Below are 26496 nucleotides of genomic sequence, written 5' to 3'. Positions count from 1 at the left end.
CAGTGAAGTTCCTGTGAAGACGAGGGAGCTTTTTATCTCTGATGTGGGGAGTCATTACAGCAGCAATGAGGTCATTCTCTGTAATTACGTTTTTTTTTTTATTATTAAAATTATATTACATCTTCATGAAATATTCAGATTGTATGAATACACTCTAATAAACGGTAAACACAGGTATTGAAATCTAACATCTGCATTAATAATTTAAACATCTGCTGTTGCTGTTACTGCTGTTATTAAAGTTACTCTTCCTTGAAAAGCGAAGCTGTTCACTTTGATTTACATCCAAAACGTTAGTGATCGCGTGGAATTTAATTTCAGAGTTATTGTTTGAATATATTAGCTGTGATTCAGCTCAAGGAACGTTTGTTTTCGTGTTAAGACGCGCTCAGCGCCGCAGATCGAAAACAGCATTACCCAACGCATCAGTGTTTGGAAAGTGTATTTCCCAAGCAAGTTGTTAAACGGTAATGTGGGATTTTCGTGGGAATTCCAATCAAGACAGGCCATTATAATCAAATCTTTAGTGACAGTTTATTCATAATGTGTCGACATCTAACGGCTTAATTGTAAAGTTAATACAGACTCTCACAGTAATACTTTAGGGGGAACACACGAGGGAGTCTCAGCTGAAATGAACTGAATTAAGATTTAATTTAACTGCGATTCTCCGAAGCAGCCGTTTTCAATTTTTGGACGAGCGGTTTGTCTGAACTAGGTGGTTGTGCGGTTTATTGATGGACGACTGGTGACAAGAACACAATGATGGTTCGAGATATTTGATGGTTTGTGATGGATAAGCCGATAACTCAGGACTGTCGGTCCTGTCAGCGCTGACAGTCTACCACTGAGTTTTTTCAAGGTATTTATTTGAGATGTCAAGACGAGAACTGCCGAACTGACTCTGGTCCCAGAGTCCCCCACAATGTTCGCTGTGGATTTAGAACAGGAGGACCAAGACCAAGGACCCCCCAACCTACTATATGTGTTCTGTATTAAACTCAGCCTAGTGCTATGTTTAATATACATTATTACCATTTTACATTCAATATTAAGCTATTTGAATAATACAGAGGTTCAAATATTTAGTTTTTTATTTCAAACTTGTGCAGCATAAACCTACAATATACCTAACATAAACATAACTGACATAAACGTACCTAACTAGTATATATAGGCAATATATAATTAACAAATAAAGAAAATAATTGACAGATTCCACTCTAAACATAGCTATAAATGTACTAGGGGCAGTGAATCACTGAGTCATTTTGGCTGATGGGAGCGAGCTGCACTGTTACTTCTCCTCTGCAAATATTGCAGCGTGCATCTGGGATTTCACCTGGGGACCGAATAGGCTCTCGGCCAATTCCGGGGGAACCTGACAAAGTCGGTGCGTAATATGTGGCCCTGCAAATTGCTCGGCAGCGATAGGGGCGGGTCCCACTGTGTGCAGGAGGCTTAGCTTGACGTGTCCGGGGTTAGTGCGGCACCCCAGCGGTGCTGTGCGAGACGGCGGCTGTTGAGACAGCTGCTGTGTCGCTGAATGAGTGACGCTATGACTGAAAGAAGCTGCCTCCGTTTATCCATTTACTAAAATATGTTGGATTAATGTGTTTTTAAATACATTTGTGGGGGAATTAAAAGAAAAATGTAAAAATGTCTAATCAACCAAAGATTTCACGACCCCCGTAGAGGACCTCTGTGGACCCCTAGGGGTCACGGACCCCCTGTTGAAGACCTGTGATTTAGATGAAAGAATTACTATAAGTCCAGACTGAAACATTTTGATCAGCACTGGTCCTGAGCTTCAGCTTGAGTGTGTTGTACTGTTGAGGTTTCAGGCCCAGGATCATATTACATTCATTACATTTGCATGCGAAAACAACAACATCAAAACATTTTGACTATGAATACTCTGTTGTAAGTACTAACCTAATCTATTTCATTAGACATCCCGCAATTATAGGATTAAATATAAAATCGCAGGAAGTGAAATCTTCCGTAGCTCAGTAGATGTTGACAACCTGAATAGGTTAAAAGCTGTGTACTGCTGATACACTCGCTCACTGGTAATTGGTTTGTGAACAAAGGGGCGCATCCTCCAGAGCCAGGCCTCTCCGTGCGCACGGTACCACCTCCAAGCGTCGCCTAATAAGCCAATTCTGCAACTGGTTTGCAGCCCGATCAATCATAGTTAGGAAAGTGGCAAAGTTGCGGGACTTGAGACTTGAGGGACTGGCAGCTGTCGCCGCTCCGCCGTGTGACATCAATCGTCTCTCAAGTGCAAACAAGTGCAAAGCGCTGAGGAGGATGATTATTACAATTACAAACTCCGGCTGAAAATGGGCGATAACTTTAATTAATTTTCATGGTAAATCTAAAAAAAAAAAAAAAAAAAGTGTATGTTTCTGCTTTACTTTATGAATTAGTTGAGCTCCAACCCCGTTATTGTTCCTTCTCAGTACAACAGCATGCTTAGCTAAATTGCCATAAGATAATAATTCATTTATAATGATTAATAATATACTGCTATGTGTTGTACGGCATCCTGTACATAAACTACTTCACTGTTACGTTAGCAAATCATGCCAGTCAGTTCATTAGGACGTTAAAAACTCTAAACTACGCTGGTATATTTAGAATCAGCTCTATTCTCTGCCACATCCTCTCATCGCCATGTGTAGCCACACAAGCGTACGTAATATCGACGCAAGTAGCTGCACAGATATCCCACTCTGGATGGATACAATAAGCACGGTAGAGTTTTAACACCCCCATCCACCGTGCAGACAGGAAAACCATATGTGCCGAGAGCAGCAGCAGCTCGTGCCCCGAGGCGTCCCGGATCCATGTGCTTCACATGTTCTTATGGGAGACGGGGAAGAAGAAGGTGGGAGAGAGGGAATAGGCAAAGACAAAGAGAAGGTGGAGTTGGAAAGGAGGTTTGAGTGAAGCTCGTGTCGGAGGCAATCCCGTGTTGGTGTCAGTTCCACTCCTCTTCCTCCATGTTAAGAAGTTTCCCTTCCCTCAGAGGGAGGCTCGGCGAGCGGGCCTGAGCCGAAGATGAGATAGAAATGATGGCGAGCGCGGGAGGAGATGGCACAACAAAAGCAAAAGAGTGATAGATTTGTTCACATGCAGCTGTGGTGTCCAATTATGAAGTGCTGAGTGCAGCGTTTCCATTCAACCGAACGAGAGGCCTCTTTCTCCGTATTTGTTCTCTCGTCCCCTTACGACATTTTATTTAGTCTGTAGCTCGCGGTGCAGAGCGAGTCATTGATTGTGTACGAACTCGCGGTACGCGACTTAAAGCGGGATCATTGTTGAGGAGTAGACGTGCCCCGCCAGGATCTTTTATGGATTACTCTTCCCCACACTGGAATTCCTGGATTTTACCATCAGCGCAGCCGCTGAAATCAGCGAGACGCTACCTTCGCGCCGTAGAGGACGCCTCAAGTATTAATTACGTGGAGGGGAAAGTCTGTATTAGCTTGGTCTGTCTCAGACCCCCCCTTTCCATAGCAGCCTCCACTCCGCCGCAGATAATTGGACATCACTAATAATTATGCGACACACACAAGTACGCTCGGAGATGTGTCAGCGGGGGTTGCCGCTACGGTTTCAGGCTGTCTCCTCAGTTTTATTCATTAAATCTGTCTTCTCCATATTTTTTTTTATTATTCAATACTGGTAGCGGTTTGTTCACATTAATGGGCTGCACGGAGGCTGGCTTCCACTCATGCAGCCAGGTTGGGGAACTGGAGTTTGCAGCCAAGCTGAACTGCTGTTGGCTGTGGTTTGAGCAACCCCCATCGCTGAAGAAGCAACAGGAAGCCGCTGTCATGCGGTCGCACCACCTGGGACTTTGGACATAGGTGTAATTGGTGCAGGAACACTGAGCGGGTACCACGGATTGTAATGAAACTCACTTGCCCCTCGTGCGCACGAATCTAGTTAATGCAATAAAATGGTTTAAATGAAAATTTAGTTTTTCTGTTAAATACAGACACGTTTATGACACTTTTATGACGTGCTGAACATATACAGTATTTAAACACTGGCACATGAGATTAAACCACTGATTGTCTGTAGCTGCTTGTCCTCTGAGGGGCCGGAGCCTTTCCCAGCTGTCATTGGCCGAGGGACTGTGTGCACCCCGGACAGGTCAAACGGGTCGAACAAGCAATCATGCTCACATCCACACCTAGGGGCAGAATCACCAGTCATCATTGGACTGTGAGAGGACGCTGGGGCACCTGGAGAAAACCCACACAGAAACCGGACAAACTCGTGTGACTAGAATAGATGGATATAACACTAGAAAGATATAACCTTAAATGTCCTAAGAATGTTCAAGGATGAATCAAGCATTTGCATTTATTTATTTATATATTTATTTTATGGGGACAGTGAATTGCAGCCGTGTTGTGGAAAACCTGTTTTTTTCTCCCCATCTTGTCACACGTGGTGCCGTCCTTCTGACTGCATCAGTGTGACCTCTGGTGTGCGGCGGTTGAGCTCTTTGCTGCCCAGTGTGAAGCGGCTGGGAAAAGGGTCAGCACCTGCAAATCAGAGGTGGTTGGTTCTTCACCAAACAAGGAGGCTGGCTGTGTTCAAATGAGTGTGGAGCATCTGTATCAGGCAGAAGAGTACGAATGCCCTCGGGTCATGGCAGAGTGTGAGAGGGGCCAGGTGCCCGACACGTGCACTCGCAAAAGAATGGAAACGATGGGAAATTTCAAAGCTGATTTAGACAACGAGGTTACAGTTAGTTAATCTGAGGCTCCATCTTTTGTATTTTCAGGAGCCTTGTCAGGGTTTGTCAAAAAATGAAACTGCCCTTGATGTCCTTGATCCTGATCTTGGTGGCAGCTTGGAGGAGACTCTGCATAAATTACAAGCTACATGATTATTTTTAATGCCACCGAATCCTTGAAGAGTAGCTGGGAAAGTGGCTCCTGTCAATCAAAGAGACTTTTACTTAACCTTTATGTCCTGATAGGGACAGAAGTGTTCTTTACCCGTTTTTTTAGCGGTAGTTGTGCCTTTGGCTAGCATATATTAGGTGTATTTTTTTTATAGCACATTTTGATATTTATTTAAATTATTAATTTAATTTTTTGAAAATATTCCAATTATTGTGTTTGATTTGGAGAAATGTGTGATTCCATCCCAAACACTTGGCATATAATAAGTTAAAAGTCAGAAATTAATCAAACTTTTGGTATTTATGATTAGTACTCAAGTGGATTAAAACCTTTATATTTAAAAAAAGCAGTAAAAATTATTAACATATTCTATTTTTAGGGCGTTTTTGACACCATTGTCTGTTAATGAATGTAACAATGTAACAATTTTTAAATCAAGTATGGGAGTTAAGCGTAGAGATGGATGTCACGATACAGTGGCTATGGTGGTTCCATATCCGAGTATAAGCCGCCACGGTTACAGCAAAAAATTAAGAAGATTTTCTGTTTTGTCTTCAGGTATATTAGAATATTTGATCATTTTCTCTTCTTCCCTGTAAGTTAAACACATGTGGACATTAGACTGTTGAGCTGTTGGGGACTAAGTAATTGCTTTTCTGCTGCTGAATCCGATCGACTAATAGTCTATTTTAAACTAAATGATAAAATCAATGAGGAAAATAAGGATTCACATTGTCCTCGCTACCTGTGCTCATATATGTGTTTCGAAAAGACGTCTTATTAATGATGTTTCTTAAAAGGGCACATCCTCCTCCTGAAGGCCTTATTATATTACCTGCGAGCCGGGGAGCCACATCAGCGCTCGTCAAATGAATCGGCCTCTGGGGGGCTGCGGCCGGCGCTTCCAGGCTCCTGCTGCAGTCGGTGCATCGCTTGATAACAGGCTTCCTGTTCTGAGCACTGACCGGTGTTTACAGTCTGAGCAGCAGCCTGAGACGTGAGAACGCGTTAGGAACCGAGGTAGTTTACTCTCAGCTAACACTTCGGTAGCGCTACTGCGACTTTGTTCGAGGTATTTGCTTGACAAACGCAGCGTGTTGGCTTGCTGGCCTGCAGGACGCGGCTCTCCACGCTGCTACATGCAGCCAAAGCTCATATGTGTGTGGTTAATGGAAATCAGAAATCTTCCAGTACCCAGATCATGCATAGCCATGTATATAGATTATATTACCTGCAGACTATACCAAAAGTGACTTTGGACAAAAGAGGGGAAAAAAATGGTTTTTTATTTATTTGAATTTATAAAGACAACAGCTGAGAGTCTGAGATTAAAGCCGGCCGATGCAGGCGGCAGGGTTTATTTATCCTATTTTTATCCAGGTAAAGTTGAGTGAGTATGCATGTTAGTTTTCATGAGATTCCCTCAGCCTGTCAATAATTCACACCAACAACCTTTGAGTCATAGTCCCACTGCTGTGACCTCCATACAGAGCTCTGACTCACTTCACATATTACATATCCAAATCAGGCTATCGAGAAAAAAAAATGTCCGCGCAAGGTTTTCTTTAGGTATCAAGACACATATTCAGAAAAAAATATCCCATTCCCCTTCTATTTTACAGTTTGTGAGTTTGTTTTGGAAAAAACAAAAAAATCTGGTTTGAGGTTTCACGTCTGATTTGTATCCACCACCGATGCATTTGAGCCGCTGCCCTTGGACTCGCCGAACGTTGCGTGCGCGTCGTCAAATAACCGAGCGTGAACCGCAGCTGTGATGAAACGGACAGACGGGAACCGAGCTGTGCGAGGACGGATGGAGCAAAGGAGAGCGGAGTTTTGTTGTGTGTTTGCGAGGTGATGCCCACTTTGGCAAGTCAAACTCCCTGCACTGCTCTGTTCTGCTCCGCTCTACTCTGCGTGGGTTGTTGCTGTATAAATAACGCTCTCAGTGCAGATCAGAGAGAGAGAGAGAGAGGGAAAGAGAGAGCGAAAAGGGAGGCAATAGCAGCAGAGAAAGAGCTGGTGGAAAGGGGTTCGGGGGAGGAGTGGGGGAGGAGTGGGGGAGGATGGGGGGGGGGGCAAAGAGCAAGATTGTGAGAGAAAGGGAAAAATGGAAAAAACGCGGCTGATCAGAGTGATATTAGATGTTCAAGAGGGAGAGGAAAGAACTGTTAGGAGAGACAGAGAGAGAGAGATGGAGAGGGCTCGTGGAATAATTGAACCATATATGGTAACAGAAAGTATGAGGCGATTTGAGAGGAAGAACGAGTGGGAATGGATGGGGAAGATGTACAGTACGGAGCGGAGAGGCTCGTGTGTCTGTGTGGCCTCATGAGATGGCCTGTCTCAGGCGGCGCTTGTATGACACCACCGGCGTTAGTCACGGGGAAGATGATTAAGAGCGTAAAGATACTGCAGCGGCTCGTCACTGCCAAACGGCAGATCTTAGATCATCTCGATTACACGCGCGACGGCTGAACGTAGCATTTTTTTATTTTTTATTTATCTGAACCTGACATCGCCATATTTAACGTGCGTGTTTACTGCGAGACGCACACGTCCCCCTGACATATTGAAACATCAGCCTCGCAGTTTTTTGCCTGCGAGTTTTCAAATCATTCCGGTTTCTCTGTAAAAAAGCAGCCACTGGCCTTATTTAAGTCACGTTACAGAAATAACAACTTGTTGAATCAGCGTGTTTCTTTAATTCCCATGGAGAATATGGTGGCTCGTCCCCGGCAACGTGATAGTGAAATTAAATAAATTAGGAGATTGTTCCCTTTTTTTAGTGAAATGTCCTCACTGATTCAGAAGCGAAACCCTCCCTGTACCCGCCTCAAGATGTTAAAATAATTAATTTGGTATTGTGATAGTGACACAGTAATTGAACTCGGTCGCGTCGCACAAGACTTCCTGCGTGACAGTCATTTCACTTGAAACGGAATGAAAAAAAAGAGAGAGAGAGACTCCAGGCACCAGATACTAATATTCATCAGCAAAAAATGCAACATATTGAAAGTTAAGTAGGCAATAAAGTGCAGCTACTGGGTTATAATAACTGTATAGTTCACTGGTTTCCCGTGTCACCTCAGTGACAGATAGTAAATCGCTCGGGAAACATTTTACTTTTCCTACAAAGACGCTCAAAATGTATTTACCCTCGTGCTCTGCAGCACCGCTGACATTTTTAAGTTGAGCTGAGAACGGTTTCTCGTCCCTCGAGGGGGAATTTCAGGCAGGCGAGTTTCTAACGAGGACACGTATCAGCTCATTCACACACACACAAAAAATAAATAAAAAATAAAAAAAAACGGGGAACAAAAACACATCTCTTGCGTCCAATAAGTTTAAACACATAAGACAAGAACGGTGACAGAGGCCAGCTGACAAAGGGCCAACAACATCCGCGAGGCACAAAAAGAACAAGAGCGCAGATTTATCAGTCTGGACACAAGCAAACTGACCGTTTCTTGCTCCGTGGCCGTTCGCCGGCCTAAAAGCCGCTGGAATAAAACCAAAACTCTGTCCGGCAGTTCTGCTTGAAGGCAAAGTGAAGCTCATTTCAGATGCCATTAGGTTGAAGTGGCTGCTGGGAACTTTAGGACTCTGTGCGTTTCTCGAAAGATCCTCTGACGCCGCGAATTTGCATCGAGCAGCATTGCTCCAAAAATCGCTACCAACAACTAATTGATTCATAAATTTCCTTTACATGCGAGTGTTTTCTCACGTAGCTAATGTCATGGCAGATGGCTCAGCTAAATGGGAAAAATTAAAAAAGAAAAAATGTCTTAGTTAAGTCTTTGGTCCTCAGCTAATTACGACTAAAACTGGTAATCCGCATATATAAGACCAAACTCCAAAAGTGCATTTGTTTAAATAAACTAATTTGGAAGAAATAATCAAGCACATGCAGTCGTAAACAAAAATTAAACCGTTATTAATTGCACCCCTGAGGTGTGTGACTGTGTGTGTGTGTGTGTGTGTGTGAGCAATATGGAACAAAACGGGCTACCTCGCTGGAGCAGTTTAATGATGGCCAGAGGTGCTGCTGGGCGAGCTGACGCTGACGCATCCCAGAACATTGTTCCGCAGACCAGTACTAATCAGCCGTTATTGGTACGGGGCTGGATGGCAGAGGACTTGAATGGGAGCGGTCGCGGAGAGGCCTCCGTATCGCCGAGGCCAGTTAATGATGGCCGGCGGGTGCCGCGAGGCCGACGCCGTCCTAAAAAGGCCGCGGGACGGATCAGCGCGCTGCAGATGCTTACACCGCAAGACTCGCAGGCGCTATGTAGATTATTTCCAGCGCTGTTCACATTTTATTGGTTTTACTGCGGGATGTTTAAAATGCAGTTATTAAGATTAAGAGAAGCCTTCTGTTTAAAGCCCTGCATAAATCTGGCGTGGCTGTTTGGAAGCTTATTCTGAACCTTAGAGGAGCGCTACGTATTCCTCTTTCTTCCTTCCTCTTATATCAATGTTCTTAATCAGAAAGGAGTATAATGAAACCTCACATGTCTCTTGCTAATGGTGGTCCAGTTTGAAGTGCCGCCCTCACACTGTAATCTCAATAATGAGCCTCCTGCACAGATTTATTGTAACCGGGAGAATTTTTTTTTTATCAGAGTTCTCGTTGGCGGAAGCGTTGCCGCTCTCTGGGTTTTCTTTCTAACGTCTTTTATTTATTTATTTCCCTGGCAGCCAGAAATGATCGGGAGCTGTGAGCCGCAATTCTTTATCCCGCGCGAATGATCCGTGAAATTATGCTTGGAGTAAAAGTAATCCAGCTCGAATGGCGTCATAGTTTGGGGAAGCGCGGCTCGGCTCTTCCGCGGGGGCCGATTCGCCACCGGTGCAAGCAAATACTGGCAGATCGGCGCTGGGCGAGGCTAATGCAGGTGCCAAGTGGAGTGTTAAGTGCTAGCCATGTGACGCGGGGCCTATGGCTCCTGTTGCTGTAATGAGAGCAGCTCGTTCTCAGCCCTCGTACCGGGCTGCCGCTAATTGCCTTAATTGAGAGAGTGACCTACATCTGAGCGAGCGCTTCGGTGGATCCGCGGAAACAGCTGGCGGACCTGCAGAGCGGGCGCGGGCGCGGGGAGGGGAGAACGAGATGGGACGAATGAGGGGGGAATTAGACCGAACGCAGTGGACGCAGAGAAAAAATGTTTGTAGACTTTAAACTCTTCTTCTTCTTCTTCTTCTTCTTCTTATTGTAGTTTTCCTGTTGTGCGCACGTGTCGTGATTTGCGGACCCAATTAAGCATCAAATGCGCCATCCGAGCGAAAATTAACCACTGGAAGATGAATGCGAGGGGAGGTGGAAAGAGCGAGTTGAGGCGGATAAAAGAAGGAGCGAGGGGAGAGGAGGAGGAGGAGGAGGAGGACGGATGGGGAAGGATGGTAGTGACATCATGCTTTTAGAGCAGAGGCCGGCCCTCAGGCCAGCGCTGAACACCCTCCTAACAGTCTTGTGTACTTCCCTTCGACTGAATTATTCAACACGCTCCTGATGGAGAGACTGACTGTGACCTGTGACTGTGCGTGCGTGTCTGCGTGTCTGGATTCCGCGGCGCATGTGCGCGCGCGCGTGCCCGAGCGCACGGGGCCGCATTTTGTCTAGAGAGCGAAAAGAATTGCGAGTTGTGTGCGCGCTCGTGCGTCTGAATGCGACTTTTTCTTTATTCGTGTGCTGTGAGAGAGTGTGGGAGAGGGAGGGAGGCTGCTTGGAGCCATTCAATGGGCTTGCGATGTGTGGGCGGCCGCTCGCTTTACGCGCATGTGGCGAAGTGTGCGCACGCACGTCTGTCAAGTCTGTTGAAGTGAACGTGTATTTTTTTGTGTTCCTCTTCAACAAAAAAAATAAAAAGAAAGAAATGGTGCTCAGTCAATCCTCTTTCTCCCCTCAATCTCACCAGACCGCGTGTGTCGGTGTTCCTCATCTCACACGCATTATAACACCGCCTCACTCGCTCTGTGCTTTGGTTTTTAAGCCGCAGTTCTCTTGTGCGTGTCCCCATTTCTTGTTTTTGGGTGTGTGGTCTGTAGACTTTTTCCTGCATGTGTGTGTTTTTTTTTTTTTGCCACTGTGTGCGCGTGGACAGTGTGTGTGTTGGGGTTTGATCCTGTGCTAATGATCTCCCAGTGGCTCAAACTTCTGTAAAGTGTCTTGAGCAGGAACAGGGGGAGAGGGACGGGAGAGAGAGATGGGAGGGCGACGAGAGCGCGAAAGCGCCGGATCATCACCGACGTCTTTGTCGTCGTCGACTCTTCTGTTAGCGGTGACCCTCCGGCCTCCTCCTGCAGAGGAGCCACGCACCCCGCGCGGCGTCGGCCCCGACGCTCTAGCGTGGACATGCCGCGGCATCCGAGCCGGCTGATGACAGAAGGGTGGAAGGAGGGGTGGATGGATGGACAGATGGATGCAGAGAGCCAGCATGCGATGTGTGTCATTCTCACACTCTACTCAGCACCCGCATGCACATAAGGAAACGTCAGCCGCAGACATTCAGATATCGAGGCTGAGCTTTAACTCGGGTTTTCTTGCATGTCTCTATCTCTACGTCTTACTGTCTGTCACTCCCCCCCCCCGTCCACTCCTCCCGTCAACTCTCAGCTTCTCATCTTCTTGCTTACATTGACTGTAACGCACTTTTGTCTTTCTGAATGTGCTACTCCACTTCCTCCCGGTCTCCAGGTCTTGCCTCGCCTCGCCTCCGCTCCCTCCCCATCTGGAAAAGATCCGTCTCACTAATAGGAGACCTGGTAAATTAGCCCCTCTGTCCTTTCTCTCTCTATAGCTCCTGTCTCCTCTCCTCTCCTCTCCTCTCCTCTCCTCTCCTCTCCTCTCCTCTCCTCTCCTCTCCTCCGTCTCTCCGTGCGTGCGCTGGCCCAACAGAGCGCACTCTTTCACACCCACTAATACAGACATAAAAAAATACTTGCACACATGTACAGATTTGCCCCATTTCCGTGTCTGTCTGTTTGTCTCCAGGTTGGGCGCTGGCTAATAGGGCGTAGTTTATAATGGCAGCCACAGCCTATTATCTCTGCTCTGCTGTCTAATAGCCACTGGCTTTAAGCATCTGCCGTGTAGCAGCTCTAACTCCCCCAATGGACACTTAACAACTTAGCGCTTACACTGATAGACACACACATAAACACACGTACGATCCACCCCTGCAGATGCACAGCAGAGATAATACACACACTGCCAAAAGTAATTTGTACATGTGTGAGTATGTTTGTGAATGTGTGGGTGCATGTAGGACTCTGTGTGTGTGTGTGTGTGTGTGTGTGTGTGTATCATCACATCTAACACACCATGCCCTGGCATTTGGCATGCTCTCTTTCCCTCAGGGAGCACTGCCTGGCTTTAATTAGTAAAGGAAATAGATTTACTTATCTGATCTTTGACACGCTGGCCACACACGTGCACACAGGCACATCTCCTCGCGTGCGCTCAACCTCAACCGCATTGTATCGACACCTATCTATTATCAGTGCGGTGGAACGCCCGAGTGCAAAGCGAGCGCTTTGTTGTGTTCAGGCGTGTGTGCGTGCGCGTGCGCGCGCTTGGAAGAAATGAATCTGCTCCCATCTGTAGACCGGCCATTGATTTGCCATGGTAACAGTGGCTGGTGACTGTCGTGTGAATAAAAGCGATGAGAACAAGAGGCTGGATTGGAACGGGGAGGCGAGTGGAGAAAGGGGAGACTGGGGAACACGGGGGAAAGCTGGATGAACTGGGGTCAACCTCAACAGAGAGAGCAGAGAGGGGGGGAATAACGCGTGTTAGCCTGTTGCCGGTTCAACTAAATGGAGCGACAAGATTTTTATGCACAGAAAGTGTGTGTGCAGTACTGTTTTTTTTTTTTTTTGGTATAAAACAGCTTACACAGACCTGAGCAAGGCTTATATATAATGAATGAATCCCCCTTCAGCTGCCTTTTTTTTTCTTTCCTCTGCAGAATTAGTGATTTGTCTTTAACCCCCCTTCTCCTCACAAACATTTTCTGCAAAGCCCCTTTTTCCTCTGCTTTCCTGGGAGAATCCACCCAGCGCCCAACCAACACGCTCCCCGGAGGCCTGTGTCATTGCGTAAACCCATTCTGTGGTATTTAGTAAACATAATGCCTCGGCTGTCAACAGCTCATTCAAACAATTTTATCCAAAATGGGGATAAACCAATGTTTGTGTGCTCACTTGGGCCTGCAGCTAAAATCACAAAGACTAACACGCTGAATTGACTAATTAATCTTCTGGCTCGTGGTTCCCCACCCCAGCTAGATGTGTTTGCACTGCAGCGGCAAGTGCCCCGTCGCCGACTCTGACCGTCCGTCCCGTTCCCGTACCTGCGGCGCATCGGCCTGCTCAGCGCGGTCCAGCAATCAACGGCGAGGTAGTCAGCCGGGGACGGGCTGACTCAGAGCCGACTGCCATTTTTACACCGGGCCTAAGGTTTCTGAAGTCCAACAGAGTCACCATCAGTGGGATGGGAGGGAGAGAGAAGTGGGAGAGAGAGTAAGAGAGAGAGCGTGGGATTTTTTTTTTTTTTTTCACCCAAAGGCACTTCGGCTATAAATACCAAGCTGGCAATTCTTTGATTTGCCAATGAAGGCTGCCAGAGGAAGGGAGGAGGATGCAGGGTCTTGCTCAGTTCTTGAGCTGTTTTAAATTCATTCACAGATGGGGGGGGGGGTTAGAGAGAGAAACTGAGGGAGGAATAGGGTTGGCTTTGTCATTTATTTCCCATGTAGGGGGATGAAATAACATTAACATCTCTATCTCTCTGAAGCTCCATAAGTCAAACAGTTATTATCGCTGAAAGAGCCGCGGCGGCGCACAGGCGCCGCATACAGACACGCGTCCCGCTCTCCCTCTGCCGCGTGTACGGCGCGTCTGTGCGTACGTGGCTGTCACGGCCTGGACGGGCACCTCAGTTTTAATAAAGCCGAGGCCTTTCAGGGCTCTGACGGATCCCGCTGTAATCTCTGCTAAACAGGTGTTGTGATTAACTTCTGCCGAGAGCGGCGTTCTGACACTGGGATGGGCAGGACCCGCAACGCACACAACCGTCGGAGGACAGATTTAACCGGCGGTGCTTGGCAAGCGCACTTCTGCCCTCTAGTACAATGTGCATTATGTGCTTAAGTCCTGCTAGAAATTAAATTTCCTTTACTGTGCCAAACAGTTACGTCATTTCTTTACAATATTCCACTTGACTCTCCGCACGCTGATACAGCAACATATGCGGTAGAGTCAGCACTGTGGAGCAGCGCCTCTTGATTTCTAGGAGACGGGATGATGGATTATTCTTGAGGATACCCAGAATATATTTTTATATTCTGGCTTTATATAAGGCTAAAGAAAGGTGTGAACCCCTGAATGAGGAGTGTTTATCAACAGATGACGGTACCGTAATTAGAGCATTAATCTGAGTACTTATTTGATGGTGAGTAAAACATCCAAAAGGATTACACTACGGTTTATCTGCCGTATAAAACAAAGAACCACTGATCTTGCTTTGCAGCCTTTTTTCCCAATTAGGAGCAATATTTGTGCCGAGAACATCTGCAGTGGAAAGTTAGCCTAATTAAATCAAAATATTGTACGAGACGGTTTTGTGTTTGTTCGTCTCAACCTAAAATCTAGGCAGTTTTTTTCTTCTCTTCTTAGTCATCAGTGTGAGAGAACATGTCTCATTTTACCCAGTAATAGTTATTATATAGTGCCCATTTTATCTTGTCTACTTCATTGCGAGTGCTCAAAATTTAACACGCATTATGTGCAAATATGTTTTTGAAGTCTCAGGTATAAGATAATCAAAAAATAATAATAATAAAACACTGACAGTCACAGTGGAGTATTACCAATATTTCTCTGGCACATGAGCAGGAGTGTGACACCGGATTAATAAATCCCTAATCTGCTCATCTCTTCATGCATTAGTAACTGATAATTTGTTTTTAGCTTCACCTCAAAAAGAAAGAAGGAGAAAAAAAAATCGACCGACGTGTCGTCAGGGAAGAAATGTATTTCATGGGTGATGATGGATGGCGCTATGTTCTTCAATGCAGCAATATGTCTGCAAGCTGTTTTTAATGGATTTTTGGAAACAAATGTGAGTTTATGACTTCCCTGGGATAATTAAGGCAAAGCTGCAGTAGAACAGGCTGTATTAGCTTCTCACTGTAGATAATGTCGTAGCTGGTACAGAGATTTTATGGTCATTAATGACAGTCTGGGGGGAAAAAATTACATTACAACACAAAATATATCTCAGATAGAAATAAAGTGTGAGATTAGAAGGGAACTATTTTGACACGGAAGCAAATTTAAACTAAATACTTATAAAATATCTGATATTTTTTTAAGTTAACTACCATTTACAGTAGCTCCACTTTCAAATGCCCAATAGATTACTACAACTTGAGTAATTTCATAAACTTCAGAAGGGCTTCTGAAGTAGAGACCGAAATTTGTCCAATACACGAAAAAACTTTATTCCAATCTGCCCTGTTTCATGTAAAATTTCCAGTACACAACAACATTTAGATGAGACTTTTTTTTTTTCATCTGAGGCACCACGTATAAGCAAAATTAAACCTGAATATTACAGTTAAGTCAAAATTCTCACACACTGAGTGACTTCTTTGTAATATAAATAACCGAAAAAATCCCAGTGTCCACATATGAGGACACTTTTTTCTTTTTCAAAAACTACTACTTCCTGTTCAGAGATGATGCTTAGTTTTTATACGTCTTAGGTCCTACTAATCTCAAATGCTGTGCAGAAATGGGGAGGATGTTAAACTAGAAACATTTTCCACCCTGGTTATTTGGTATCACCTGTGTTCACTGGTGTTTACAGCAGACATGAGTTTAAATCTCACAGAGCACAGCTCACTGACTGACTTCTGGGAGCAGAAATACCCATTGTTGTTCAATAAAGAAGTTATACAGTAAGTGACTGAGCAACTGCGGACTGATTTTATTTTGCACACAGCGTGAGCCTGTGAACAGCAGGGCACAGTGAAAGGAGTTGGCTAACTAAGTTTTATGTGTGTCGCCTGCAGCTCCTCATCTAACAGCTCCTTCTTGTTCCATTACTCTCTTGACACACTTTAAATTGAACTGCCGTCAGAAGGTGACAAAAATGACTGTCGATGCACATTTTTGTAGAACAGTAGAGCTAAGGCCACTATACTAACTTTAATGCAACTTTCCCCGGGAAAGTCTTCGGGGATGACCAGTTTGTGATAATACAAAAATATAAATATTGCAGTATTACTCGCTGAAGTAGTGACTTGATAGACTTATTTAATGCCTTTATTTCCAGTGGAGCCAGTGAAGAGAGACAGGAACTCATAGTGTGAGTGAGATATGCGGAGGATCACCAGCATTAATGTATTCAACCAAAAAGACATTTATTCAAATTAAATGAATTCGAATTTCACAACTGGGTGTTCAGTTTTTTATTATGTGACAGATTTGACTTCAGTACATAAGTAGTTTAACTCTCATTTTGACAGTTTACATCTTGGTAGCAGGTGCTACTAAGGGACTTCAATCCATGTCCTTTTGTGATGGACATAAAGACTCTGAACCAACTACTGTATTTGTCACAATTAATAATAATATTGATTATATATACTACTACTTATACTAGGATAGTTTTAATATTCCTGCTTTAAAGGCCTCCGAAGTAGGACCTCTGGATAACACGGTGCTAAAATGACATTAAAACCATTTAAAGTTTTGTGTGTAAAATCCATCAGAGGAGCTTAGCGTGTATCAGGAGACATGCCAATATTACATGCTCAAGGTTTCGCGGTAACGCCGTGTGCTTTGAACATGTCCAAGGCGGTGCTGCTGCCGCCCATTGCATGCTTGTCTGAGCGAGTGGTGAGACGTAGTGCTTCGCTATTCTGAGCTAGGCTATGCTAGCTCGGGGGCTCTGCTCCGTGTTAAATGCTATTCTGTGTTTGCCTGGGGACTGTGAGGCTGCTGAATACTACAGTAGACTTAAGCATTGGGACTTACCTCTTGTTAAATACTAAAGTAGTCTTTGTTAGCATCGGGAGCCGATGTCGTCTCCCAGCTAAATGCTATAGTTCCCTGTCAATCCTGGGAATGCGGAAAGTCTGTGTTCGGGTTAGTGGATGAGGGTCTTTGGGACCTGTCTCCATGTTCAGAAGCTGAAGAGCTTTCAGTGCTTGAGGGACTGCTGCTCGTAGAGGGACCTGCCTTTACATCCTGTTAGCGTCAAGAGAATATTTTATGCCGGGCTTCTGCCATAAAGGTTGTCGACCGCGTTGTCCCTGTTCACGGCTTTCAGCAACGTTTGAAGAGTGATGTTCGATGTTCCACGCGTGACCGTTATTCTCATGAAAAAGTGATTCTATGAAGTCATAGCACAGCTCTAACGCGGAGAAGTGTAGGTAACACAAACACTTCCTTCCTCGTTAGTGTTTCCACCGTCGCCGGTCAAGCGGCAACTTCCTCTCCAAGGCTGCGCTAGTTGTTTGTTTGTGAAGGGATTTTCTGAACTAATTCTTTGGTGGTGGGTGGATTTAGAATCGTGTTTGTTAGCGCTTGGGTTTGCGGAACATCCGTGGGGCATTTCCAGAGATTTAGACCGCGGCACAGAATGTGTCGTGTTTACCAGCGCGGCTCTTTAGTGCAGTCGTAATGTTTCATAGGCCCAACATACTAACTAGCAGTGTTTAATTACTCCCAGTTACACTGATGAGACCTGACAGCACAGGTACATTATGGAAATATGTGAACCGTAATGTCTTACGTGACCTCCCTTTGCCCCGATTCTTGTTGTTTTATTCATACATATTGCAATGTAGGCAATTTGTACTTGACAAAGACATAAGACCTAGGGCTGTTTTTCCGGGGCATCGCCTATTGTTGACTTCTGAAACCGGGAAAAGTAAGAGTACAATTAGTGCCACAAACAATGGCTCATTTGTATTTAATGTCCCTGCACAATAACATGGCTGTGGAAGTTTATCATTTTGTACTAATGCAGCATTAGTTTCAGATAAAGAAGACAACGCTGCGGGCGAGACGATCTGAAATCCATCCATGGTTTGGGTTTTTAGTCCTGATTGCAGCCAACCACCACCTTACAAGCTGTACTGCTGTGTTCCCTCTGTGAGGAATTCCCGTAAAATGAAAATATGACTAAGACAGCCTTGACCCAGAGATCAAGCAGGATATTATTATTTTATGTTTGTCTTTTTGGAAACACATGCACGTCACTTCCATTCACTATCAATGTAGTGACTGTTTTTTTGTTGTTGTTTGTTTTTTTTATGGTTGGTTTGGTTTTGTCCAGCGCCTGTACCTCAGACCTCGGCGCTGTGATTTCTCTGCACTGTGTGTGTTTTAATGTTAAATTTGCCAGAATAATGCAGGGATTTGGCCGAATCTTTCCACGACTCGCTAAGCCTGGAAAAACTCAACCCTTGCTTTTTTAGCACTACGCCCGTGGTTCTTTTCCTCGTACATGTGACCCTGGAAGCGGCGGCGTGCTCCGCGGTGTTGACACTGATTTTGTTTCGCTCATGCTAGCTTGTTTGCACTTTTGTGCAGACTTAAGTGGGATGGTACTTAGCGGCATCTGGGGGCCGTACTTTGTCGGGCTAACTTAATGTAGCTCCTCCATCCTAACTGACCTACTGCATTAAACATTAATGCACCACATTGCCGGCCTCATCTCCATCCTCCTCCATACCCCATCTATTTCTCATTATTCTGCGTACGAGCTCCAGCCTCTTCTCCTCCGCCGGCCTATGTCATGAAGTCATCTCCCAGGCTTTCGGGCTGCTCACTCCTCACTTGAGCCACCTTCGATACTTAACTGCTCCTCCTCCCGCTAATTTCTAGAAACGTGAGAGAATGCGTGAAAAATTGTCTTTGCTTTGTCGGTGTATTATTCATTGGTGCGCTGTGTAAACTGTATTTTAGGGCCCTTTGTGTGTGCACACATGTGTGCTGTGCGCCTGCACATGGGACGGATGTGGACCTACATGAAGTTCACTGGATTTGTATAATTAATGGCCAGTGTCCTCAGTAATTCTCTAGGTATGCCGGGTTATAATGTGGAAATACATTTATGGTGTATGTGTGTTAGTGTGTATGCACATCGTATCTGTGCATTATTCATGCGCGGGCTTCTTGGTGGACTTGTGTGATTTGATGAGAAGATGCAGGTCTGTGTCAACGTCTCTTTTTATCCTTTATAATTCAGCAACAGCACCGGCAACTATCATCTTCCCCCTTTTCAAAGACTTTCTCATCAGTCATTCTAAATTCTCCTCGTGGCCTCCATCCTTCACCCTCCTCTCCTCTCCTCTCCTCTCCTCTCCTTATTTCAAAGGAAGTGTAGCGAGCATGAACATTATGACAGGTGTAAATATTAAACATGATAAAAGCATGCTATGTACATGCATGACATACGTGACGTACAGCAGTCTGTCACCTCTGTGTATACATTTATGTGTATATTTATTCATCATGCAGATAGATAGATCTTTCAGGTCTCAAGTGGGAAAATATTCCAGCGAACAATCACATTTGAAAGCAAGGTGCTCGACGTGTGTTGGCGTGATAAAGAAACATCAGCTGAACTCACGGTGGATGCTGCCATGCTGCCAGTCAGCTGTTCAAATCGGCCGCGCCTACTTCCCGGTTCGTATTCGAGCCCGTGTGGCTGCCATAATTGCAGACATTCTGTGCGCATTCACTTTCACACAAAGTTATCTAGCCGATGCGGCTGTTATGAGGAAGGTGGACGAATCATCCGTGAGTCGTTCGGAAGCTCGGCGTGGATCGCGCCGGCTGCCGACGCCTCGCCTCGCTCCCCCCGACTCTCGGCTAATTCGAAAAATGGGCGAAGAGGTGGAGCGTGCAGCGGAGCTGGAGTGGCAAACGCCGCGGCGGCTAACAACCCGGGAGACGAACTCAAAGAGCTCGAAGCTGAGCGTATTAGCGCCTCTAATCGTGTTTATTTCCGCTGTAAAGTTGGGCATTTCAACACTCTACCTGGATTGACTTGTTTTTGCAGCCGGCCTCAAGTGATCAGTCAAGCAGCTGCAGTTTTTTGGCACTCGTGTTGGTCTCTTTTACCCAAGGTTGCCACTTCAGTAAGCCAGATTGAGTGCAGGCTCACGCACGGCACTGATTTGTGTGTGTGTTTGTGTGTGTGTGTACACTTGTATGTATGAGGATGAGTACCTCTGCTGGTGTGTTGCAGTTATCTGGGCAGAACTGAGGATGTGCCTGTTGCGGCACAAAGGGATAGAGTTTCCTTTTTTTTTTTTTTTTCTAAACCGGGGGAAAGTATAAAGCCACGCACACACACACACACACACACACACAGTCTCTCTCACGCACACACAGATTGACACAGTGCGATAGACCTTTTTGAAGTACAATTTCATCCTCTCTCTCCTTCCCACTTTTTTTCCCTTTTTAAGTGCTGGCGGGGGGGGGATGGAAATCTCTACAGGGACTGCTTTATGTGTGTGATGGAAGGAGCAAAGAGACTTTTTTGTTAAACTAAAGGACAAGGATGGATCTGCAGTGAGATTTACACTCGCATGCAGCATACATACATACATACACGCACGCACGCGTCCAAGTCAGGGTTGAAGACGGGAGCTGGCAGCTGATTTTCCACGTGTGTTTATAAGGGCTTTGATGTTTAATGTGTCGCTTTCTTTGATGCCCTCTGTCGAGGAGGTGTCACGGTGTGACACGCATGTGTGCACGTGGTCTTATGTTTGTGTCTGCCTCAGTTTTTCTTCTAAGACTTACGCCGCATTTACCGCTTTTCTGCTCCTTCCTGCAGCAGGTATCTCAATCTCGCTCACAAGACTCGAACATTTTTCCCCGTTTCCCACTCTTCCCCCCCTTCAGCCTTTTCTTTCTCTCACTATCCTCCTCCTCCTCCTCCTCCTCCTCCTCCTCCTCCTCCTCTCCGGTGGATGAGGCCGCGTCGCCGTCTATTTGTTGTGTCCCAAGGGGGAGAAACTCAGATTGCATTTTATGCAAACATACATTCTGCAATCATTAGCAACTTATTTCACACTCACTTTAGGTTTCATTCTGTCTAATAGCTGCTTTGGTTTTGGCGGCGCCTTACTGCTGCCTGCTACTTTCACACTAGCCTTCATTTCCCTCCCAGTGCTGAGGCTAAATGATTAAACTATGAATGGCAAAAAGACGAAATGAGAATTGATGCTGTAAAATTGCGAGCGTTCAGATCCGCACTTAACAGAGGATGCATTATGATTTCAAATGAGCGGCCCCGTAAATTTACCGTGTTTTTTTTTTTTTTTTTTCTTTGGTTACCACAAAAAAATTATGTTCAGCATTATTAACTGTGACTTCATTCCTCTAGTACGGCATTACGTAACACGTGTTAGCAGGTGCAGCGTGAGCGTTTGACTGAGTTACCTTTCAAGACGGTGCACGGCTGTTTGTTATATGGGCTGCTGAGTGGTAAAGCGTATCAAACCCGTGAGTTATGAGGCAGTTATCTCCGACCATTAGGCCCCTCTGTTGCCGGCAGTCACTCTCCCGCCGCGCGTAGTCTCGCTCGTTGACTGAACCCCCCACCCACCCACCCACCCACCTCCTCAGTATTTCTTCCTCTCTTTCCCATTTCCCCGTCTCCGCTTGTCGTTCCTCCGACACTTACGCTCCCTCTTATCTCCCCGTCCTCCCTCGGTCTGACTGACTGATTGCAAAATTGAAAATGGTCCTAATTCTAGCTGTTTTTTTGGAGTCTGATTTGCGCTCACGCGTTGCAGCTCTCATTATTTATTTATTTATTTATTTATTTATATTCTTTTAAACTTGTTCCACCACTTGCAAATCTGCTGACTCTCTCTGCTGCTGGCTCGTGTCGTTACAGGATGAGAAGTCCACGTTCTTCCAGTTCGGTGCGGCCCTGCAGCAGGAGGCTCTGCTGATGCTCGCCATCATGGAGGAGTACGACTGGCACGTTTTTTCCATCGTCACTTCCAAGTTCCCCGGGTACCAGAGTTTTATCAGCACGCTGAGGATAACGGTGGATCACAGGTAACGGGCGCGCACTCCTGCCACGCGTGCGTACGTGTTTTTCCACTGTTAACCGACATGACGAAGCACCCGGCACACGTCTGATGATGTATCGTTGCAGCTTCGTGCGCTGGGACCTGCAGAGTGTGGTGACTCTAGACGCCGTAGATGGCGACCCCAACTCCAAATCGCACATCGCCCTCAAGAGGATCCAGAGTCCTGTCATACTGCTGTACTGCTCCAAGGATGAGGCCGTGTGAGTGTTTGCGTCTTGTTTTTTTTTTTTTTTCCTGCGCCATCTGCCTGTTTGTCACACACTGCCATATTTAGGCGGCGGACATGTCTCTTCTCTCTGACAGGTACATACTGGAGGAAGCTCGGTCCTTGGGTCTGATAGGAGCTGGTTACATCTGGATCGTGTCCAGCCTCACCACTGGCAACCCAGACCATACCCCTGAGGTAGCCGAGGCCCCATTTGTTGAAGCAGGTGGCCACTTTTGAGTGGTGTGACAAGACAAGCAGTGTTTCTGATTCCAATCTGTTGCGTGTCACCCGCTACCTGTGCTGTTTCTCCTCTTCCCCCGCAGTGAATAGAATCAGAGTATTAACACTGTACTTCTCAGCAATAGCGTTTGCTATTTGCTTTATTTACTAGTTGCGCCGCTCTCATCTCATCGTACTTTCATTAACGTTCTCCCACCCTTTAGGTCAACAACGTTTTGGGCTGAATGATTTGCAGCCGATTGCTGCTTACTGATTATATGTGGGGCGTCTTTGTCCGGGGGTTGAATATGGAGCTACAGCTAGCAGCCCCAGTAGCTTAGGTCAATATAACGATTGGAAACTGGAGAAGGACATAATTCTGTTTACCAGCACCAGACATTATAATATATGGTTTATTTAATCTTTAAGAAACCTAGTTGTTTTTCTTGGTAACCTGTTCTGTTTCTGTGCAGATTAGACAGGAAGCGATAGAGTTGTAATTAGTGAGATTCCGAGGTCTTTGCAGGCGGATTTGATTATCTTTACAAAGAGCCAAACTAAATGCTTCCCCCTGTTTCCACTATTAACGCTATGCTAAGCTAAACCTACCTTCTTCTGGCTCTAGCTCCAGGTTTTCCATACAGAAAATGTGGTACTAATCTTCTTAATTATCTTTACACCAGATATGTGTGATAATGATCCGTTTCCCAAAGTAATTTCCCAAAACATACCAAACAACAATTCAGTTGTTTTACATTCTCTACATTGTTTAATTCTCTCCGCACCCAACATCATCCTCGAGAACATATTACACCTATTCTCACCGGGTTTTACAGTATCTCTTATTTTTTTTTCTTTCTCAGACAAAGATCCAATTCTACAGCTACTGTCAAATTAACATGTAAAAACTAAGTATTGTAGGCAGGCTGACAGATTGCCGCGCGGGCTCTTTGTGCTGCGCAGGTATGAAGTGGGAACTGTTGAGTCTTTCAGATTTTCCGCGCCGTGACTACTCAAAGGTGTAGGCGACAGCTGAATGGGCATGTAATTTTATGGACATCCAATCTTTTCACACTTGCTTAGGAGGCAACGAGAAATTATTTTAAGGTGGCACTTGGGACAAGTAAATCTTCGGCTTGACACCTCTGAGGGATACATATGGATGTTTAAAACTGCTGTGAGGGGAAAAAAAAAAAAAAAAGGTCAAACCGAAGAATAATTGAATCTCGCACCGCACACGCTCCACTCTCTCAGATCTCCCGTGTTTCCCCCCCTCAGATGTTTCCCCTGGGCATGATCTCCGTGTCCTACGACGACTGGGAGTACCCGCTGGAGACGAGGGTGCGGGACGGGGTGGGCATCATCTCCACCGCAGCCACCTCCATGCTGCGGGAGAAGGGGGAGCTGCCGGAGGCCCAGAGCAGCTGCTACAGCACCGCGTCAGACAGGAGCCCTGGGAAGCTCCCACCTAGTGCCCTGCGCAGGTGTGTGATGAGGAGATCGAGGTCTGGGGACTTGCGTAACTCCCGTTGTCTTTGCAGATGAGTGTTCGCCAGTCTTTCTTTTACGTAACGCTTTTTTTTTTTTTTAAAACGTACTAATGAGAGGGGCGGAGGGGAGCGGCGATGGCGGCGGTGTTAAACACTGTGATTTTTTAATGACTAATCACTGTTATCTGCCGCGAACATGGCGGCTCGGCGTATGAACTCACTCCGCCTGCTTTGCCGGGAAACAAAGGGGTGAACTTGAAGCGGACCCCTGCGCTGTTGCTGCCCCGTGTTAGCCAGAGCCGAGCATGCGCCTGTGTGTGTGTGTGTGTGTGTGTGTGTGTGTGTGTGTGTGAAGCTGGCTTCTCGTGATGGCCGGACTCCCTGTCATTAAGTCAGGATTAAAGCAGATTTTTGCCGGCTTTGTTCTGTCGCTCCTCTCGCCCTTTGCATGGCTCGCTGGGTGGCACATACACTGTGCGTCGGTAGGTGCTTCTCTGAAGTCTCTGTTACAGGGGATAAAGTCAGTCCCTTAAAAACGAGAAGGGAGGACAAAGGGACACAAACACATGTGCATGTGGATACACACTGAACGTCCACAAACGTTAATGCGCGGCTACTAAATTGCTGGTCCTGTCGGCTTAGTTTCATTAAATTAAAACAAAATAACACGGGGGTCACATTGCTGAGCGCCACACATCTGTGCTGGCTTATGAGCCGCCTCGTTACAATGATTTTCACCATTATGTCTCTATTATGTCATTTTTCCATCTTACTGGCCCGTTACAGTATATATCAAAGCATTTACAATATGGACGTTGTTGACAGGTCGATCCAATATAACTCAAACCCTCAATAACAAACTCCTCCGAACCTTTTTCCAGGCGCCCAAGCAATCTTAATTCTTTCTGAGGGGGGCCTCATTTGTCTCACTAACTTATTAGATAGAATTTGCATATTCGTCAAAACAACCGCAACCAGTTTTTTGTGATAATAAACTGACAGGTTGGGTTTCCCTGCCCTAACGTGTGAGTGGTGAGGCTGCGATCAGGATTCTGCATACATTAGTCTAGATACGATCTTTGCCGCAGTGTGCACACAAACAAACGCGCGGTGGAGAGGAGCAGGACAACATAATCTGACACTAAAAGGCGCCATCAAATCCGCTGGATTCCCTGTCATTCCTGCCTAACAGGAATTAACATCTCAGACTGTAGTTCGGCTTGTTTGGTCTCCACAGCGGTGCGTGTTTTTTATTGAGGTTCATCCTTGTAGTAAATTTCAAACGGTGATTCTTTTTGATGGAGGCAGCGTACCATGCAAACCCCTAAGCTGTCACTCTGTTTCTGAAAATACCCTCCCGTCATGATAGAGAATTTGGGGAAGGCTTTCTCTTTCTTCTTTGTTCAGGCCTCAAGAAAAGTGCACACGCGGTGTCGACCCAAGAAGTCACATTTACGATGAACCTCGTCTCACTTATTTTTCTGTGACGAATTCCTCTTTTAACGCAGATAAACATGAAGTTGCATCCATCGTGATGTTGCAGAGCACTTTTAAGTGTGTCGCATGGGATCGTAAAATAATGTGTGTACATTATGCATATAAATATTAACTCATGAGGTACGATTTGCATATTATACATGCCTCAAACACACACCAGCCTCATCAAAAACTTTTTTTTCCCCCCCAAAAAAAACAAACTAGGAGGAGACAGCAGTTTCCCAGAATAGAGTGCAACAGCCTATATGTACAATAAACATGCGTCACACAAAAATATGTGTTTGTCTTAACACGTCACTGATAATGAAAAACACGTTCATCTATTGCAGGTTCAATTGCAGAGCACAGAAGTGTCTCTCATGTGCAACTGTGTAGGTTTGTATTGAATTATTTGTGTTTGCTGGGAGAGGGTAAACCCACAGTGGGGCTCTCTGGTATTTTTGCAGTGCCGGCATGTGAGGGAGACTGGGACGTTTTATTTACTCTTTCCCCAGTGAGTGAAGCCGTCTCTGAAATAGCTCAGGCCCGTTCCCAAGTCTTTGTAAAAACAGATGATTAATGTACCTTCCCCCTAATCCACTGTCCGACGACGATGTTTGTGTGTGTGTCGACTCTAATACCTCTCCGGCAGATGAGACAACATAAAATCCCACCTGTTTGAGCCGGAGAGCAATTATAATAGTTTTCACCTGCAGGGCGGATTCTAAACAGCGCTCAGATGATTCTCTTTATGCGTCCTGACATCCTGTCGCAATATTTGAGTTTATGCATGAATCCTTCTCGGCCCAGTGCCCTCCTCGGCTTACTTAAAAAATAACAGCGTTCTTCTGATGTTTTAACTCTTGTTTTGGATTAAAAAAAAAAAGGTGGGGGGATTCGTGAACACCCGAATTATCTTTTGAATTAATGTCAATAATTGTGCGCTCAGATAAATAGTGGAATCGAGAGTAAAGATGATAATACGTGCCATGTATGAAAGCGCAACCTGTGCCAAACGGAGAAGGAACGTTGAA

At 45.6% G+C, this 26496-nt stretch overlaps 1 protein-coding gene across 2 annotated transcripts in view; it reads left to right on the top strand.

Moving 5' to 3' along the window:
- LOC125004716 (glutamate receptor ionotropic, NMDA 2A-like) overlaps positions 1-26496 on the top strand; it is an 87865-nt gene that overhangs the window by 38924 nt on the left and 22445 nt on the right. For both annotated transcript variants that reach the window (XM_047579568.1, XM_047579569.1), the window contains exons 5-8: positions 21868-22034; positions 22135-22269; positions 22373-22472; positions 23775-23980. In XM_047579568.1, coding sequence (XP_047435524.1) covers positions 21868-22034; positions 22135-22269; positions 22373-22472; positions 23775-23980 — 608 coding nt within the window. The remainder of the gene's footprint in view (positions 1-21867; positions 22035-22134; positions 22270-22372; positions 22473-23774; positions 23981-26496) is intronic.

This window comes from Mugil cephalus, chromosome 2 (genome assembly GCF_022458985.1).
Source record: "Mugil cephalus isolate CIBA_MC_2020 chromosome 2, CIBA_Mcephalus_1.1, whole genome shotgun sequence".
Classification (NCBI taxonomy): domain Eukaryota; kingdom Metazoa; phylum Chordata; class Actinopteri; order Mugiliformes; family Mugilidae; genus Mugil; species Mugil cephalus.
This window is presented reverse-complemented; position numbering and strand designations above follow the sequence as displayed.